At 56.8% G+C, this 18,800-nt stretch overlaps 1 protein-coding gene across 4 annotated transcripts; it reads right to left on the bottom strand.

Annotated features, from left to right (window-relative positions):
- Positions 1–8,685: 8,685 nt before the first annotated feature.
- CDK5RAP3 (CDK5 regulatory subunit associated protein 3) lies at positions 8,686–16,937 on the bottom strand. Of its 4 annotated transcripts, none has more exons than XM_045813774.2 (14): positions 16,781–16,937; positions 16,494–16,539; positions 14,367–14,498; positions 13,994–14,094; positions 13,570–13,618; positions 12,758–12,936; positions 12,528–12,664; positions 12,180–12,324; positions 11,685–11,795; positions 11,192–11,267; positions 10,510–10,598; positions 9,671–9,876; positions 9,120–9,291; positions 8,686–9,004 (listed from the first exon to the last, which is right to left on the bottom strand). In XM_045813774.2, exons 1-14 carry the CDS (start codon positions 16,784–16,786, stop codon positions 8,939–8,941), a joined length of 1,515 nt encoding a protein of 504 aa, XP_045669730.2. In that variant the 5' UTR covers positions 16,787–16,937; the 3' UTR covers positions 8,686–8,938. The 4 variants fall into 4 exon arrangements, with proteins under 4 accessions (XP_045669730.2, XP_045669729.2, XP_045669731.2 ...); XM_045813773.2 differs by having other exon boundaries at positions 16,766–16,885; XM_045813775.2 differs by lacking the exons at positions 16,494–16,539; positions 16,781–16,937 and adding an exon at positions 16,247–16,475.
- Between the last annotated feature and the right edge of the window lie 1,863 nt (positions 16,938–18,800).

The raw sequence follows: 18,800 nt of genomic DNA, 5'->3' as shown, positions 1-18,800 counted from the left end.
GCCTGAGACAGTCACAGCGACGGTATCCTGAGTACTTGCCAGGAGCCAGGCTCTACGCTCACAACCCTGTTCCGTGCATGACGCTCCCCACCCGTGAGGCTGGCGGTGTTATCTATCATTCCCACTCTGCAGATGAGCATAGCAAGGCCCGGGGGTGTCTAGAAGCCCACCGCAGCAAGCAAGGACCCGAGTCTGACAACCAGGGCTGACTCTGCTTGCCCAGCTGCCCTGGAGCGGTTTCTCCCACTTCCCACGCCAGGATTTCTAGGATTCTAATACTCTGGGATCAGGTTTGGGCAAGCCCTGTTGCCAGGAGTTTAGCCCCTTTCCAAGATGCCCAGATTTCCAAGGGGGTCCTAGGCCAGGCGACCCAGGCGGAGACAGGCACAGACAGGAAGGCACAGGGAGTCTTTCAATTTTACATTAAAAGAGAAGGCCCCCCTTCCCTCCCCCCTGCCTCAGCAACCTTCCAATCACATCAGAGACCGGAGAAGGGGCCTGACCTCTGTCCTCGGGGGAGGTCAGCCGGGGTGACCCTGCCTGTGTGCAGGATCCCGTGAGAGAGGCCCAGCTGCAGGCCCCGAGGGCTGAAAGCGCACCCGGAAACGGGGCTCGGGGTCACCGAGGGCGGCGGGGGCTGAGGGAGGGGCTTCCCTGTCCTTTGTGAGCTGATGGGCAGGGGGAGATTAGTTCCACAGGCAGCCCCTGTGGCTCCAGAGAAAGGGGCTATTGTGAAGCAACTCGAAATATAGGGCACAGCCCCCCCCCACCTCCCCTTTTATCGCCATGGAGATGGGGTGGTTAAGAGAGCAAAAGAAGGAGGGAAAATGCAAGGCAGGTGAAGCTGGGGGGAGGAGTGGGCAGGAGGAGTCAGGAGGCCTCCGTGGAAGCGAGCAAGAGCCAGAGCCAGCGGGGAGAGCTCTGCACCTTTCTCACCCGGAGGGGCTCTCAGCTCCATCTCTCTCCTCCTCTCCACATCCTGCCCGAGGGCTACTAGAGCAAAGAAGGCCTGGCCCACGCCCTGGCAGCAGCGGGCCCTATGACCCTGGAGGGTGAGGGGTCTGACCATCTGGGAGTAAAATGCAACATGGCCACATGGAAGGCAGCTGGTGAACAGCTGCTAGGCCTTGTCCTGCTTCGGGACGCACCGAGTGCCCCAAACCAGTGAATCTCAGAGTCATGGACCCCATCTCCCAGCGTCTGCAGCAGCCCCACCAGATACCCAGCCAGCGTCCGCCCCAAGGTCCTCGGTGACGGTGACTTTCTCACCTGGGCCCTGGGGGCACCGCTGGCTGTCAGAGGGGGCGTCCTCACGTTAGGAAGAAACCTGTCTTCTCTTAGCTCCACATGCAGGCCTAGCTGTGCTCTCTGGGGAGCGCCACAAAGCAAGGCAGGCTCTCAGTAAATACCGCGGAAAGAAAAGACAACAATCGGACACTTCCTGACTTGACATATTTGGGAAAAGCTGCTGAGAAGGTAATTTTGTTGGAAACACGGTCCATAGTTTAAAAACTCTCCAAAGCTGAGTGGAACTACTGGCGGGGAAGCGAATCCAGCCATTGCACACTGGGTGGGCAGCAGACGGGGCAGCTCGAGATGACAAGGTCCTGGGCGCCGCCCTGATGGCAACACACAAGGTCGTGGACAGGGCCTTCGGCGCGTTTCAGCAAACTAGGCATTCGGTGACCACCCGGTCCAACGGGCAGAGATGGAGGCCAGAGGCAGAATTCGACAGGCGGATTGTGCCTGGTCTCTTCGGCTGTTTGGCTCTGCTCCAAACTAGAGAAACCCCCTCCATCCAATAGGACCCTCTCGAGAAGAGGGGTCGGTTCCCAGCGAGCTGGGAGAGGTCATGTGTGCTTATTAAATATATAGAAAGGAAGAGGCCTTCTTGTTTGAGGCCAGCAGCCCCCAGGCAGAAAGAGTTGGGGTCCCAGAGTTTGGAGAGATTCAAGGATTCAGGGCTGACCTGGGTCCTCCAATTAGCAAGCTTACAAATTCCAGTCTGACTCTGGGGAGCCCACCTGGCCCCCCAGCAAGGCTCTTCTTACCAAGGTGGGTCGGCCCCAGAGGCTTCACGGGACAAGGAAGGTAAAAGAGGGACAGGAGGCGAACTCCACCGTGGAGGGAGAACTTGGGGCTCTCTTGTTACCTTTTCTTTCCTCCGCCGACCGCACTGCCCCGGAGGCCTGGGGCAGCGGGCGCGCAGACGGACACTTCGAACAGGGGCCGGGGAAGCGCCCCAGGCACCAGAGAGAAGCTGAGGCTTGTGGTCACGCTCGCAAAGGCCACATCCTCTGCGCAAGAGCTGTTGTTTCAAAATGCCGGGCCTCGGCAGATGTGGAAGACGGCCTCGCTTCTCAGGCGCGAGGGAACAAGGAGCTGAGTCCGGGGCTCCCGGTTTGAGCCGCGCCAAAGCCTCAGCTGTCAGGCAAGGCGGGCATACCTGCTGTTGCTCTTCCCGTTCACGGGGGCTCCTGCCCAAGTGCTCACGTCCAGATTGTATTTATGACTGTTTTAAGAAGGAGTGACAGAGCCTTTTAATATCCCTGACAGCCCGGGATGTTTTAATAGATGGCAGAGCTGGGCCACAGGAGTTAAGGAAAAGGAGCGGAGTCGCTGAGCGAGCTGTCAGGCCTGGTTTCCATGACAGACCCACTGATCCACTCTCCGACAAAATAAAATACGGGGCCGCGTCTCTCCTCGGCCCCGTCAGGCTGACAGACAGGCTGTCACCATTGTCTGTCATCTTTCACCTCCTAAGCGCTCAGGCTTAGGGGACCTGCATTTAACGGGGAGTCCCTACAGGATTTCCACCCAGCCCGCCTCTGGAGCAGCATCAGGCCTCTGCTTCAACTGCCCCGAGTTCCGGCTGGCCTTCTCCAGTGTTCTCGATTTCAGGCTCAACTTTCCTGCGTACGGAGTTCCGCCTCACTTGTTGCCTTCTGTGAGAGGTGGTTCTAGGTCTTACGGAAAGGCTCGGTCATCGCCCATGGAAACGGATGGGCTGGGTGGTGGGATGGTTGCACCACAGTGTGGCAGTGTGGGGACACCTGGGTGGCTCCATCGGTTAAACGCCTGCCTGCCTTTGGCTCAGGTCATGATCCCAGGGTCCTGGGATCGAGTCCCGCATCGGGCTCCTTGCTCACTGGGGAGCCTGCTTCTCCCTCTGCCTGCTGCTCTCCTGCTTGTGCTCCTTCTCTCTGACAAATAAATAAATAAAATCTTAAAAAAAAAAAACCCAATGTGGAAGTATTTAGTGCCAATGAATTGTACACTCGGAAAGGGTTAAAGTGGTCCACCGTGTGCCATGAGCTGGGTCACGTTATCTAACCACGCACGGATGGAGTAGGAAAGGGAGAGACACTTTGGATCTCTGATCCCTTCTAGCTTGGGTGTCGCGCCGTGTGTACCTATAACCTGCATAACTGGTTGTCAGACTCTTCCCAGGTCTCTATGCCCATGACAACACCCTGCCCCCACCTCCTGCTTCCTTACCTCCTCCCCCCTTCCCTGGCTAATCAGCCTCAAGGTCAGTTTTGGAGTTGAACACCCAGAGTTTACTTACACACGCTTTTCTGGGACTGGGTTTGGGGCTGGCCTGACCAGGGACTGTTGGTGGCTAAAGCCTCTTTGGTCCCATCTGTATGTCGTGGCAAGTGAGGCCTAAGGGATTCTCTTCCCTTTTTTTTGCGGAGGGGTGGCGGGGAGGGGTGGGGCGGGGAAGAAGGGCTGCATATCCCAACATATCATCATCTGTTCTTTCTGGAGTGACTGAAACACCCCTGAAAGAGACCACGCAGCCCTCCTTCCCCACACATGCAGTTTATGTCCCCACCCCATTGGGGCTTCCTCCTTCCGACCCCACCGACAATGCCGACCACGCTGATGGCTAAGGGGCAGCACTCATATTCCTCCCTCCCAGTCCCTAGGGCCGCAGCTACAGACCAGAGCCTCCCTCCACCCTCGCAGGCCCCGGGCTCTGCGTTCGAGTCCTCTGCCAGGAGAGAGTTAAGGGCTTGGGTTTAATTTGCCCGTTAATCACAGTTAAAAGAAGTAATGAGCATCTCCCCAAAGCCTGGGTGTTTCTCTGCAGATTAAGCAGCAATTTGCATAGCCCCTTTATTCATTCCCACCTTCCCCTGCGGGCGCCTTGTCCTTTTCGACACAGCCAAGCGCAGCCCACAGCGGGAGCGCTTTGACAAATGGCCTTGCTGCACGTGGTTTGGGCGAGAGGGAGGGAGGGGCAGGCTGGGAGGGAGAGGGCAGCTCCCGACAGTAATGGATAGCTGGGCCGTTAAATAGTGCAGAACTTTTTATTAGACACACAGGAGTTTAAATATTCAAACTGGTTTTCTTTGAAGCCTGGGGAATGAGAGGAGGGTGGTGGGCCGGGTAGGTAAGAGTTTACTCAGGGCCAGTTTACCCAAGGAGGGGGCCGCGCATCAGCTGAGAGGAAGGGCACCTGGAGGACAGGCGGGTGTGCGGTCAGCTGGCACCTCGGCCTCCAGAGCCCTGGAGCGGGCCTGACGCCCTCCTGCTGGGCCCCGGGACCTGCGGCAGGACGGCAGCCTGGGGCCTGATCCCGCAGCAGCGGGAGAGCAGCTTGCTGAGAGCCGTGTCTGAGCGGCTTTCAGTAGTGGGGGCTGACCTTGGCCTCACAGCAGACCCGGGTCTATGAAGCAATGGTGTCTCCAGGAGCATGGGACAACAGCCCTCTCCTCTGCTCTCCAGGAGAGCCCTCAACCCAACAGGGAGAGAGGGGAGAGGGAGCCCAGGAGAAGCTGAGGGCAGGCGCTCTCCCTGGAAAACGTGTAGACGGGATTTTAGTCCATTTTAAAAGCCCTACTTAAACCCGGTTTTCTTCCCAGCTTCTAGGGCTCTGTGGGATTCTTCCTTTTGGCTAACTTGTGAGCCCCAGGGCTGTAATATTTTAAAGGTCAAAGTCACTTTCGAGATCATGAAGGCAACTGAAGTTCGGAGTTGATTTTGAGATTCCAAAGGGGACACAAAAGTGAGCAAGACCCAGTTCCGATCCTCAGGCAGCTGGGTGTGGAGGGCAGAAGCAGGACCGCACTGACGCCGTGAGCGGGGAAGGGCACCTCCACACGGCTTCGGGGCTGCGGGTGAGCACGAGGGGCTCCTCCTGTCAGGGCCTGGAAATGCCCACAGAGATGTTTTGGGCCTTATCTGAGCGGGGGCAGGAAGGCTATGAGGGGGCTGAGAAGAGGGCCGGGGCCTGGGGACCCATGTGGGTTCGGTGTCTCGGGCGGATGCCCAGGCTGGGAAGGATAGAGATCCGATTACCAAGGGCTGGCCTGCTACTCTAGGGGCTAAGGGAGCTAAGGGGGTGTCGGAGTTTCTAAGCAGGGGAATGATGGGCGTGACAAAGCAGGGGCTGGGCACCTGCTGAGGGACGGAGAGGAAATATCGGAGGATGGAGAGTGGCATGGAGAAGACAATGGGTTTGGTTCAGGACATGTTGGGATATCTGGGACACACAGAGCCAGGACCCAAACACAAGTTTCTGACCTCAGTCCAGGGGATTTCCGGTCCATCCCCGCTCATAACAGTGGCACTGGAGTCGGACTGGGCCGGGGACCATCCGGGCGCTGCACACACTGGCCGCGGCTCCCTGCCCTGAGGCTGGTAGTGTCTCTGTCCTCGTTTTACAGGTGAAGGAAATGAGGCACAGAGAGGTCCAGGGACTTGCCCAAGATCACATGGTGGCAAGAACAGAGTCAGGATGGGACCCAGGCAGCCTGGATCTTTGCCTGCTTCCTTCCTAAGTGACTACCCTGATCAGATTTTGTATGTGTGTGTACAGGAGTGGAGACTGGGCGGCAGAAGTAAAAATCAGTGACAGCACAAGGGGGTGCAGATGAGGCGGCAGGGAAGAGCCACAGGACCTGTGTTTCTAGGGGGGAAACCAAAGCAACATCTGGGAATTAAGGAGGGAGAGAGAACGGAGAGCGGGGAGGTGCACGCGAGTGAGCGAGCAGGACCCCACGGCCCCACCACAGTTCACTCCCGCTCCCGGAGGCCTGGGCCCTGCTCTCCTTTGGTCCTCAGTTCCAGGCCAGTTCTCCGAAGCAGAACATTCTTTCAGCAGGTGAGATTTCCCATCTGGATGACACAGATAATCCCTGCCCACACCGGCCACGGGGAACTAGTTCTAGAAGCGTAGGACCCCCAGCTCCTTGGCAAGCCCTTAGTGGGCAGCCAGAAGCCAGAGGGACAGTTGTCAGCACTCCACGAAGCTCATGGTCATGGCCAGCCGTCAGGGGCTGCGGAGCGAGGGACCCTACTTCTGTGGACTCTAACAAGAGCCGCGCTTTGAGCGGGCGTGGGAGCCTGTGTGGGAAGAAAGGCTGCATGTGGGCAGAGAGATGGTGATGCGGCTTGGGCAGCGGGATTTAGCCGCGGGGGCGGATCTAGGGAAACGGACTCTGCCTTTGTCCGAAGCAGGGTGACCAGTCAGCTGAGTGGTGAGAGCCTGAATCTTCTCTGGAAAAAGGTGGCATAAAGGTGAACACGAGAGTAGGGTTACTCTTGGCAATACAATTCACATCAAACTAAGGGTTAAATCTTGGCCCACCTCCTCCCCCTCTCCCAGAACACTTTTCTGCAGCCCCGGAACCCTGACTGCTCAGAACTTGGTCTTCAAGCTCCACAAAGAGCCTCTCGCCATGCCCTTCCGGAAAGGCCAGTCAGACCGGGATGAAAGGTCCTTAACCGTTGCTTCACACACCGAAGCTAAGAGCTCCGCTGGTCCAGGAGCGCTGGCTCCGGGCGGGCACTGTTCTCAGGCTTCTGCGTATGGTAACTCATGTGATCCTCACAATGGATTCTGTCAGGCGATCCAGAGAAAAGCAAGCAGGAACCCAACTGCAATCAGAGCGACGTGAGGGGAAATCTGGGAGCACATCTGGAGACACAGAGCTGTTCTCCTGCAGGGTCAAAGCGCCCGGGTGGGGGGATCTTCAGCGTCTCGGCGTGGGAGGGAAAGTGGGCCCCGGGAAGCGAAGCCCAGGCCAGAGGCAACTGGAGCTCAAGGTTCTAGACAATGGGCCTAATGTTACGGGGTTCAAGGCTTGTAAGAAACAACTGACATCAGTGGAGGGTAGGCCTTCATTTTGCCAGATAAGCAGTGGACCAGGCCTAAACCCTGGGAGAGAGAACAGTCCCCTAACCACACTGCTTAGCAAGGTGCCCCAAATCTGCTGAGAAAACCCTATCTAAACCCACTTCCCCTCCTGCAAAGATGGCCAAACCTCAGCCTGTAGGGCTTCCTGCCATCCGCCCAGGCAGAGCAGAGCAGCGGGGCAAGGCGCTCTTCTGGAAGGGCAGGAGCAGGAACTTTGGAGGCCTGAACCCAGCCCACCACGGTCACATGGCCCACAGGGCTTCCCCCCCAGCTCGGAGCCCGGAAGCGGGGGCGTCCGCCCGTGTAGCAGCTGGTGGTTGGACAGGGACACGGAACGGGCGAGGGTAGCATGCCTCGGTGAGCTGATGGCTGCCGCGAGAGGCAGGCCAGAAGGCCAGCGGAGCCCGCAGCTGAACAGGTGCGGCAGGAGGTAGCAGCCACCGTCTCAGAGGGAAAGGGACTAAGAGACTCGGACAGCTCGCGACGGCCGAGCGTCTTCACGGCGACGGAGGGCAGGCTGCAGCCCACCCGGTCCCCTTTACGTCCATGGGCGCTAAGGACTGTTTTACCTCGACGTTCCGCACCAACATTTTTCCTTTTCCAATTCCTAGATGAATTTCAGCCCCCAAAACCTCCAAAAGGAGGTGAACAGGCAAAGATTGGGGGGAAGCGATGGGCTGACATTAATTGATAGGAGCGGCTTCGAGCAGTTCATGCTGCCTTATCTCTCTCTCCTTTGGATAGCGTGTGTCCGCCGGAGTCCGCGGGGTCGGTGATTAATAGGGGCCATCACTCACTGTCCAGGACGGCTGAAAGGCAGCAGGGAGGGGGCGGCCCTCCCCAGAACTGAGATAACAAGCAGCAGGAATAATGAGTGGTGTCACTCCACTTTTCATTTTGATGGAAAGTCATTACGGGAGTCAACGCCAGCGACAAAGAGCCATGAATCAACTGCTCTGCTATGAAATTAAAATCGAATTGCCGGCCACCCCCAACCCCTACCCTTCCTGGGAAATGGGGACGGGTGGGTGGCTTGAGAGAGGGGTGCTATCCTGGGGTGGGCTCTGCCCAATCACAACGCAGGCAGCTATGGGTAGGAAGTGGACAGGCTGCTAGTGAGGGTGACAACTCCTGTCTCCACCTTGTTTATCAGACCCTTGCTCCCCAGACCGCTTTCTCCCTCTGCCTGGAGGTAAGCTGTGATTAAAAGGAAAATACAGCTTTGCTGGCTCCAACAAGGCTGCCACTTGACTGGTCCCCTTGGGCTTCTGGGCTGAGTGGGGCTGTCTAGCCTGGCCATGGAGAGAAAGGGGCCCAGCCGACTCAGCTACCCCAGAACCCCTTGCGGAACCACTTGTAGATACTCACCTGGGGCCCTCCGTGTGACCAGAAGCAAAGGGGGGATGTCCCTACCCTGGAGCTTCACTGGAACGGCCAGTGGCCTTGGGAGCCCACGGGATCAAGAACCCCAGGCAAACAGGTGCACAGCCTTGACTCAAGGCCCCGAGAAGCAAAAACTGTCAGTAGTGAAGCAAGAGTCTCTTCCTTTTTTTATTAAGTCCAACTAGATGATGAGAAGGGCCAAAACTGAGGTTCTAGGCTGACGGGCCACAGGACCAGTCAAGACAGGCCCTTGCCAGAGAGCACAGTGAGTGTCAAGGTCACGTCCAGGGATGGCTCCCTCATGTGGCTTTCCATCCTCTAGTCGCCTGGTCTCTGGCCCTTCAGCCCTGGCTTCCCACCCTCCTTCCCGAAGGCTGTGAAGACGGGCAGGTAGAAACACGGAGACTGTCACAGAGAGGTTCCCATCAGGTTCACGGGGCGCCCATTGTACCTCTTGGAAATGTCAGCTTCAATCTGAAAGACAGTGACACCCAGTGGGCGGGAAGCAGAGACGCAGGGGTGCCTCGTTCTGGAGGGACGGCGTGGGGTCCCTCCCCCCACCCCGGCAGGCTTGCCTTCCCCGTCTCACCAGCTTCTGCAGCTCCCTGGTCTTCTCCAGCAGCAGGTCCAGCTTGGGCTCCAGGGCCGCCTGCTCCCGAAGTGCTTCCTGCTGCTTCTGCACCATCAGCTCTTTCTTCAGGGCCAGCAGCTGGGACTGCTTCAGCTTCTGCTGGAGGAGCTCAGTCACGCGGTCCACATACCTGTGCGGGGCACTCGGTAAGTGCGGGGTGCGGCGGAGGAACCCGTGCAGCCCCACGCACCTGCCAGGAAAGGGGAGGCTCAGGCAACCAAACCCCAAGCCGGCCTCTCGGCCCCCACACCCTGAGCCCCCTCTCTGCGAGGCGTTTGGCTCCCGGTTCCCAGTCCTACTTGGGAAGCAGAGCCTGCCTGCACACCTCAAACCACCTCGTCCGGCCCCAAGAGAACCCGTGACCCCAGCTGTGACAGAGCTGCTATGGGAGGCACAGAAGAGCGCTGAGGGGTCGTGGAGAAGGGGAACACAAGGAGTCGGGGCTGCTCAAGATGGCGGCCCCCCACCTCACGCTCCCGAACGGCCCCACGTCAGGGGGAAAGCCGGACCTTGGTGAGGCCAGGATCATAAACAGGTGTTGCATTCGAACACTGGTGAGCCGGCCAATCAGATCCTGCAGCGCCGACACCATGGTAACCGTCTTCTCTTTGGTCTGGCCCTGCAGGATGGCTGGAGCCAGCTGGAACTGGCTCATGGACAAGATGTCCGCCTCCTCACTCATCTCCACGGCTCTCTGGGACAAGAAGATCTCGAGCTGAGGGCACAAGAGGATCTGGTTAGAACCAAGACGAGAATTCAGACGCTAAGCCCTCAGACTGCTCAAAATGCAAGAATGAGATGTGAAGGCTGGACTCCAGGTGACGAGGGATTATTTCCTCTGAATACTTTTCTTGCTAGAAACTTATCAACTACAACGTGAGAGCCTGAGGCAGCCTTCACGGCTGCTCTTCCGTCCCCTCCTGCTGTCCCAGGCCCCCATCCCCAGCCCTGGATATCTCTCCTTCCTCCCAGCACGTAGCTCAGAAAACTAAGAACACAGAGAGTCGATGGGTTCTCTTGGCCCCAGTGAAGGTATTTTCTCTCTGTGAGAGGAATGAGATTCAGGGAACAGGAATCCATGTTTGAGAAGCCTTGGACTAAGAAAGGGCTGGAAGCATCTGGGAACCAGCCACATATCTTGTCACTCTTATTCTACCAGAGAAACGTGATCCCTTTGTCCTCCTCTGCCCTGGAGGCTAAGAGGGGCCTCTCTGGGCAGAAAGGGAAAGGAACAGGTAATGACTATGAACTCCACTCCACAAGGCCCTCACCAGCCAGCAGGCCACCGGGAAGGGAACAGATGGAGAAGAACACAAATGGGAAGGGTCCTCCCAGAGGATAAAGGTACCTCCATGAGCTCATCGATGAACTGATTCCGGGTCTCAGTGTATTCAAGAAGTGTCAGGGCATCTGGGCCCCTAGCAACACCTTCCGGAGCTGCCAGGAAGAGAGACGGAGGGGTGAAAAAGTTGCTGGGGACCAGAGAAAAAGACCCTCAAGTTTGAGAGGTTCTGGTGGGTTCATCTGGACACAAACTCATTGCACTAAAGCTACCTGCTGTCTCACCCCGGGGGGGGGGGGTTACCCTCTCCCACACATCTCAGCCGGAATCAGACACTAGGACCAACGGCCAGTCTGGGAGGAGCACAGAGCTGGCTTCAGGGCCTGCAAAGGTTCCCTCGGCTCTGGCGGGCCACCAAGTTTCATCCTGCACTGCCCTCTAGCGGCTCACATCGCTGCTACATCCTCTCCGCCGCTGGGCGGGGGGGTCAGGTCAGACCTCCAAGCCCACCAGCCCTCCTGGAATCTCCCACCAGAAAAGATGACCCATATTTGCTATCTCAAAAGTTGAGAGCTTCTAAACTTAACTTTAAGAACTTCTCTCCGTCCCCCCTACTCTGACATTATCATCACGATTTTGAGAAAACATGTGTGAGCAGCCCGATCTTGGCAGTGCACTGTTTGTTTCTGGATATACGGGCACCTCTGAGCACCCACTTCTGCCAGGGCTTCGGGGAGGGAGCACTTACCCTGGGTTCCGGCTTCTAGCACCGTGATCTGCAAAGCAGCATCGTCTCCCCAGTCTATCCCATCACCCCCAGCTTCCTGGGTGGAAAGCAAAGAACCCCAGCAGGGTTGCAAGAATGCTCCCCAGCAAAGGGAGCCGGCATAAGCCAAAGCCCTTGGTAAGTTCAATGCCTGCACATTTCAACGGTACGAGGGACGTGCAGCCCTGACGTCGGCGGCAAAGATGGCGGCGGGGGCCACGTACCCCACTACCCTCATCCCTGCTTGGAGAGTTACCACCTGCCTATCCCCCCACACCCTGCCCCTGGATACCGTGAGAAAAGGGCTTAAACCTCTGCTGTGTCCCTGTGGAAGCTCTGCCTCCCCCTGGACCACACCTGGTCTGAGGGCTATGGACTTCAAGTAACGTCTTTAAAGACAGACAACACTTCTCTTAACCCCAAAGCAGAGATCACAGAAAGTCCTCAGAGTGACGGGCCGTGAGGGCTTCCTAACCTTTGAGTCCGATTCCAGGGAGATGCCCCAGTCAATTCCAGCAGCCTGGGCAGAGAGGCCAGAGTCAGTCCCTTCAGAAGCCACCTCCACTCCGAAGTCACCCCAGTCAATCTAGAAGGGGAAGGAAGTGTTAGCGCACAGAAAGTGGGTCAAAGAAAAGGGGCGTGCCTCCCCAGAGGCCTCAGCTGCCCCTCTACGGGGCACAAGCACACCGCTTAAGTGCAACGGCCCCTGGGCGCCCCAAAGGACAGCCCATCTCCAGAGAGCTCGCGGGACTGAAGGATTCCTAGTTCCAAGCCAGCCAGCTCTGCCGAGTCTCTTTGAGGCTCCTCTATACTCTGGCCTCGAGAAGGCCGGAAAAAAGGAGGAGGGCCTTCTGGGCCCTTCCTGCTCTAGTCTCTCTCACCCGAATCCCACCTTCTTCCTTCTGGGGCTCTGAACTCGGGCGGAGGGGGAGAGATGTGTGGGGAAGCGGCTCTCGCCAGGCTGTCTTACCGCGTCTTCCTCCACCCGCTCGGGCGGCTCCTCCATGCGTGGCCGCTCCACCACCGACGGCTCCGCGCCCGTCCTCCACTCGTACACCGTGGAGTTCCCCCGCCTCTGCACGTACCGCAGCATCGGCGACACCTGCTCTGCGGGGCTGCGACACGGCACCCGGCTGACCCTCCCGAGGCCCCCGCGTGGAGCCCGCGCCTCCGCGCACACGGCCGAGGCTGCCACAGGCTCACGCGTGGAAACGAAAACTCAAATGGGATGTGGGGAAAACACAGGCGGGGAAGACAGAAGAGCCGAGGAACACAGGCCAACCGTCCCCCCTGCTGGAGGGACACTGCGGTCCTTTACCTTTCACACACAAAGCCCACACAGGCCTGGTACAGGTCGATGGCTTCGCCCAGGGCCTGAGCCCCTGCCCCAATCTCGGCCAGCTGACTCGGCAGGTCCTTCACCAGGGCCAGCAGCTCTCTTCGGACGTTGTCTCCCTACAGAGGATGGAAGAGGAGGCCTGAGACAGGAGTGGTGCGAAGCGGAGTCCCCGAAATGGAGGAGCTGGGCTCAGGCCCCCAGAGGCTCACCGTGACGCCGTACTGCTTGCACGAGTGGTAGAACTGCTCCCGCATCTCGGCCGCCCCTGCCTGGCCCTCCTCCTCCTTGCGACTGTATTCCTGCTGCAGCTGCTGGCACTTGGCGATCTGCTTCTTCAGCGAGGGGATCTCATAGTTGACATTCCGAACCAGGAGGCTAGAGAGTTCCACTGAAGAGGGCCCGGGAAATTCACCCCAGATGCCCACGCCGCGAGGCAAGCATGCCCCTGGGACAGGCTTGGCCTCCCAGCTCCTCCCCTCCCAGCCACGAAACCTCACACAGTCATTCAGCCTCTCTGATCCAATCCTCCTCTCCAACATTGGGGCAAGAATATTTCCCATGAGGATTAAGAGAGAGGACGCACACAAGACATGAGTATAACCCCTTGCATTCAGCAGATGCTCAGATAAGCATGAACTATTATTATTAGGACTTTTAGGAAACATACCCGAAGTACAATGTGCCCTGTCATTACTCTCTCAGGCACCCGATGTGACCCCCGGATGACCCACGCCTCTTCTGCCCAGTGGAGAATAGGGGTGCAGAGAGAGTCAGTCACCAAGAGGTCAGCGGTGAAGGACCAAAACACACCTGCCTGGCCAGGCCCGGCTAATGCCGACTACCTGCCTGGTCTTCCTCCTCCTCCCAACACTCTTTGGGGAATTTCTTTGTCCACCTGGCAAACATCTATACCCCAGCCTCTTCCCCCACACGGACTGTGCTTCCCGGAAGCCTAGTGTCTCAGAACTCGGGGAGTGGGTTGCCCCACAGACGCCGGGCCTCCCAGGCTGGGCAACTTTACCTAAGTAGGTGTTGTCCTTCTCATACAGGGCTACGATCTCCTGCCAATCCTGGGTAAGGACAGAAACAGAAGTGAGCTGGAATAGCGCTCAGCAGCCACATCTCAGCTCAAGCCCCAAACAGGGGAGGCTCCCCCAGCCTTCACATCTCATCAGACACAGAGCCTTTGTCCTCCTTCATAACGCTGGCTGGACCACCCACTTCATTTTCAGAATGTGGCGCCAATGAGAGCTCCCCAAAGCAACAGGCCTGAAAATGTAAACCCAGGGGTAGGGTCTACTTTTGGTATAAATTTTGGGGATGGAGAGAAAGCTCAGGAAACAGTCTGCGTAGGCATCTGCACTGGACCCTTAGCGAGACCAGAGCCTCCGACCCTGGAGACGGGACGTTTCCAGCTGCACATTACCAGCTTGGCCCACACTTGCCTTCATTCGCTGTGAAGAGTACCGGCCAAAAATATTTTTTGTGGAGGCTTCAGTGCCTTTGAGAAGGTCCACAATCCTTAGGCAGTGGAAGTAGTGAATGTCTGCAAAGCAAGGAAGAGCAAAGACTTTGGGAATTATAGTGTCTTCCCCACCTACTCTGGGCACGTGGCCGACGGGTGAATGTGCTGAGAATTTTAGCATGCACAGCTCTCCCCTTCAGCGTGTTGTGCTGGAAGAAACCAGCATCTGTACCCCCCAAATAAATCTCTCTCTAGGGGTCAGGCCTACAGCTAAACAACAAGGGAGCAGCTCAGCTGATATACAGTTCTCCAGGGAAGACGGGGCTCCAGTAATGTAACCCAGAGGCACTCACAGGATCCAGAGAGCAGCTGGGCAATCTCCTCGCTCTCTGGCATGTCCTGGATGGCAGCATTGATCTTCTCTCGGATGGTCCGCACCAGACTCTGCCATTTCAGACTGCAGTGCCTTCTGTCCACCAGCCAGTCTACGTGAGAAACACCCAAATCACACATTCCCATTCGCGCAGCCAAAAGCCCATCACTAATTCAAGTGGAATAGGCTAAGACACCGGCTGAAAGTTGTACGCGTATTGGTTAAGGTGTGGGGATCGTAGGAATAAAGAGGGGCTCAAAGGGACCCCTGGGGTTAAACGGACTCCATCGCAGAGTGACTTTGATAGAGCAACTGCCGCCACAGAGGGATAAAGAAAACCTTCAAATTGGTCCTGACATCAAAGTGCCACTTGTGACCACTCTAAATTCTCCATAATATTTTTGCTTCCATGGGTAATTATATCTTTCTTCCTGACAAGAGGGTGCTTTTCAACTTCCACTTCCTCAGGGCTGGGATTAACCACGACAATGGAAAATACAAGATGATTATGCCAAGTACCGGATGAATGAACAACTGCAAAGCCCCTAATACCCACAGCGCCCTAAGGACTAGATACCTCTGGTCTGCTCTCAACAGCGAAGTACCACCTGGCACCACGGGAATACCAACGTGACTGACCTCCCGACTCTGCGCCCGGATCTGTGTTTTTAGCAGAAGGCGTGGGTGGATGAGAGCCACGCACGTTTCCTCAGTAGGAGAGAGCTAAGAGCTAGGCTTTGTGTTCAGATGGTCCTGGCTTCTACTTATCAACTTTTAAAAAAATATTTATTTGAGAGAGAGAGAGAGGGAGAGCGCACGTGAGTGTGGGGGTGAGGGGCAGAGGAGAGAGAACCTCAAGCAGACCCCTGCTGAGCTCGGAGCCTGACGCGGGGCTCCATCCCATGACCCTTAGATCATGACCTGAGCTGATATCAAGAGTCGGATGTTTCAACGACTGAGTCACCCAGGCATCCCCAGTTATCAACTTTCTTAAGCAAGTCCTTTAGCCATTCTGTGCATCAGTTTACCCACAAATAAAATGGGGATAATAAGATACTGAATACAAGAGGGAATGAAGGTAAAACACAGAGGACTGTGCCTGGCACACGGCAAGGACTCAATAAATCCTAGTAAAATATCCTCATTTTCACAACGCTAAGTGCCTAACACAGCACCTGGTAGAGGATTCAACGCATGACTGTTATTTTCTTGGTCCTTTTCATGACCAGTGACAAGCTCATACACCAAGAGCGCCCCTGTGCTGAAGAACTGGGACAAATCCGAAATGACACCACAGAAGCTCCATTAAGTGGCCACTGCACAGAACTGACCACGTGGTCCACAGGGGTGAATCCAGAACCTTGTCCTTGTTAATACACCCGCCAACTGCCAACCCACCCTAGTTACCGGTTATACTCCCTCTGTTGTATTCCTCTAAAAGCTTCAGAAAGAAAAAATTCTGTAGATGTCACAGAACTAGAAGGGGATAGGTAGTCAAGCAGATGTATCTCAACGACGACACTGGCATCAAATCCATCAGTGCAACGAGCATCTTAGAATCAGGAGCTGTGCGCTTGCCCTGGAAGGGTCATAATGAAGAGGTCCCAGCCTGGCCCTGAACCGAGAGGGATTTAGATCAGACACAGACAGCAGGGAGATGGCCCGGCCACTAAAAGGTCTTATTACCAACTGGGTCTCTGTCCCTCTTTCTCCTAAAATCAAGAGAAGATGGAAGCTTTTAAAAAGAAAGGAGAACAAGTTTTTTTCATAAAAAAGCGGAGACATTGGAACCTGACAGACTCAAGCTCCAATTTCATATCTGCCACTTAGTAGCTGACCGTCTTTAAAGTAAGCCATTACTCTGTGCCTGGATGATCTGACAGCACGTGTCACGAGCTGGATAAAGTAGAAGACGCAGGTCAAGTACAGACTCTATGTGCGGTTCCTTCCCGCTCCTTCAAGGGTGGCAGGTGGGAGCATAGATGATGGCGAGTGGTCAGCGCCTCAACAGGGGCCTTGGGGCGTCAGGGCTCCCAGCTGTTGGCGACAGGGGGCAAAGGGCAGGGCCTCCCCCTGACAGCCGGTTGCGCGGGGCGTCCCCTCCTACCGAGCAGCTTGCTGGTCTGGATGTCGATGGGCACGTGCTGATGGTCCTGGCGGGAAACACGGCGGGGAACAGGGCGTGAGCACAGGGCGTGAGCACGGGGAGGGGGCGTGCCACCCGCGCGCTCATTTCATGGGCCCAACCGTCACCCTGCAGAGCCAGAATGATGGGCCGGGAGGATGGCCGCGCCCGGGAGGGAGGCCGGAGAAGCGGGCCAAGGACCAACGGGCTGAATTCAGTCCAAGGACCCCGGACAAGAGCCCCATTTCCCCCACCTCCTGTGCCCACACCTGCATCTTTCCTCCACTTCCGCTTCCGGCCGGCGACCCAGGCCCGCCCCACCTACAACCAATCCCGCGCTGGTCTGGTTGAGCCTCAGTTTTGGCACGAACGGGCCTCCTCCGGCCACGTCGCCACCTTTCTCAGAGCCAATTGGGCTGCGCGCTCCACCCCTGGCCACAAGCCCCACCCACCTCGGGGCTCCGAATGGCTGAGCCCGGGAGGGGCGGGAGAACGGGAGACAGCCAATGGGAGACGCGAGGCGGGTTCAGGTCTGAAGAGGGGCGGGGGCTCCGAGAAAAAGCTGCAGGGGCGGCGAGGTCGCGGCAGGCGGCGCCCGAGAGCTTGTTCCCGCCGCTTCCGGCCAGGTGGGCGAGGAGCCTTCGGGGCAGGGATTACCGGTCCAGCCGAGAGGGTCCTAGCGCCGGCTCTAGCGACCCGGAGGCCGTTAGAAATACCTCCTTCCCGCCTTGCCTCGCTTTACCGTCTGTTGTAGTTTGTAGGTCTCTTGTGGCTCTTGTCACACTTTGCGTTCCCATTCAGTTTATCTGATAGAGACGCGTGTTGAGCACCTGCTACGTGCTGGGTGATTAGGGAAGGCGAAGGAGGCATCACAAAGATTACACCTAAACTGAGTCTTTTTTTTTTTTTTTAAGATTTTATTTATTTATTTGACAGAGATAGAGACAGCCAGCGAGAGAGGGAACACAAGCAGGGGGAGTGGGAGAGGAAGAAGCAGGCTCATAGTGGAGGAGCCCGATGTGGGGCTCGATCCCAGAACACTGGGATCACGCCCCGAGCAGAAGGCAGACCTTTAAGGACTGTGCCACCCAGGCGCCCCCCCTAAACTGAGTCTTAAAGGAAGAGCTGCAGAAAGAGGGGTATGTGGGGAGGGGTGTTCCAGGTGGAGGAGACCTCATAGACAAAGCTTTGGAGGCCACAAACTGCAAGAGGGGTGCAGGGAACAACAGGCAGGCAGGACCGGAAACATAATTGGTGGGGCCCAGCGCAAAATGAAAATGCAGGGCCCCTTGTTAAAGAAAAAAAAAAAAAGGAAGAATTTCAAGAAGGCACTTGTGCAGGTCTTACACTGGTGATGCCGGGGGCCGCCGCAAACGCTGGCCAGTCGCTGTGCAGTAAAAGGTTGGAGGCAAGGAGTGGCCAGTGAGGAGACTATAAAGGCGGAAAGGTCATATCACAGGAAGGAGCCTCTTTAAGGAACTTGGACTTAAACTTTGCAGACAGAGAGGCCCCAATGCAGGGTTTGATGGGCTCGAAGCAGGGAGGGACCGATTCAGATTGACTGCAAGGAGCACTGATTCATGGGAGATAAGACTGGAGACGGGGAGACTGTCAGGAGGTTATTATGCAGAGATTAGGGCCTGAGCTGGGGCAAGACATGAGGAGGAGGGGAAGGGCTGCATTTGAGAGATGTTTTAGAGGGAAATGGACAGAACGTGGCCATCAAATGGCCGTGTTGATGGGGGAGATAGACAGCAAGGATGAAACCTAGGTGTGTGGGATGGGGAGTGTCACCACCTGTGACAGGGATACAGGATGCTGAGCAGGTATTGGGGAGGAGGGGCTCTTGGCTTTGAACTTACCTGATTAGTGGTGCTGGGAGGCCCCCACATGAAAAGTATGCAGGAGACACTTGGGTCTATAGCTTTGGAGTTCAGGGGAGCCCTGGGGCTAGGCATGCAGCTTTGGAGAGCCACAGGCTGACTGATGGATCTGTCCATGCAGTAGCTGAAGCTGAGGGAGGGCATGAGACTGGGCAAGAAATGGCGGGAGTGAGGAGACTGGGTGGGCCAAGGATAGATCACCAGGGATCTCACAGGGCCAAATATGCCATTTGGGGCCCTTCCCCTTCCAGGATGTTAGCTCCTCCCAGAGGCTCCTCCTGGTTCTTTCTAAAGGTCCCCCCACCTCTGCCCCAGCACAGCACTTGGGACCCAGTAAACTTGTTACTGAACTGGGTGGTGTGGTACAGCAGTGAGAAGACCTAGGTTTCTGCCCAGTGAGATCTTG

This window comes from Ursus americanus, chromosome 23 (genome assembly GCF_024610735.1).
Source record: "Ursus americanus isolate L20-20 chromosome 23, mUrsAme1.1.p, whole genome shotgun sequence".
NCBI lineage: Eukaryota > Metazoa > Chordata > Mammalia > Carnivora > Ursidae > Ursus > Ursus americanus.
This window is presented reverse-complemented; position numbering and strand designations above follow the sequence as displayed.

What these genes read in the sequence shown, in the direction of transcription:
- CDK5RAP3 (XM_045813773.2), bottom strand. Translation starts at nt 16,786, where the DNA reads ATGCAGGTGTGGGCACAGGAG. An exon ending in GAAGGACAACACCTACTTAG is followed by an intron (nt 12,937 to 13,569) that starts GTAAAGTTGCCC and finishes GGCCCTCTTCAG; the next exon opens with TGGAACTCTCTAGCCTCCTG. An exon ending in GTGGGCTTTGTGTGTGAAAG is followed by an intron (nt 12,325 to 12,527) that starts GTAAAGGACCGC and finishes GCCGTGTCGCAG; the next exon opens with CCCCGCAGAGCAGGTGTCGC.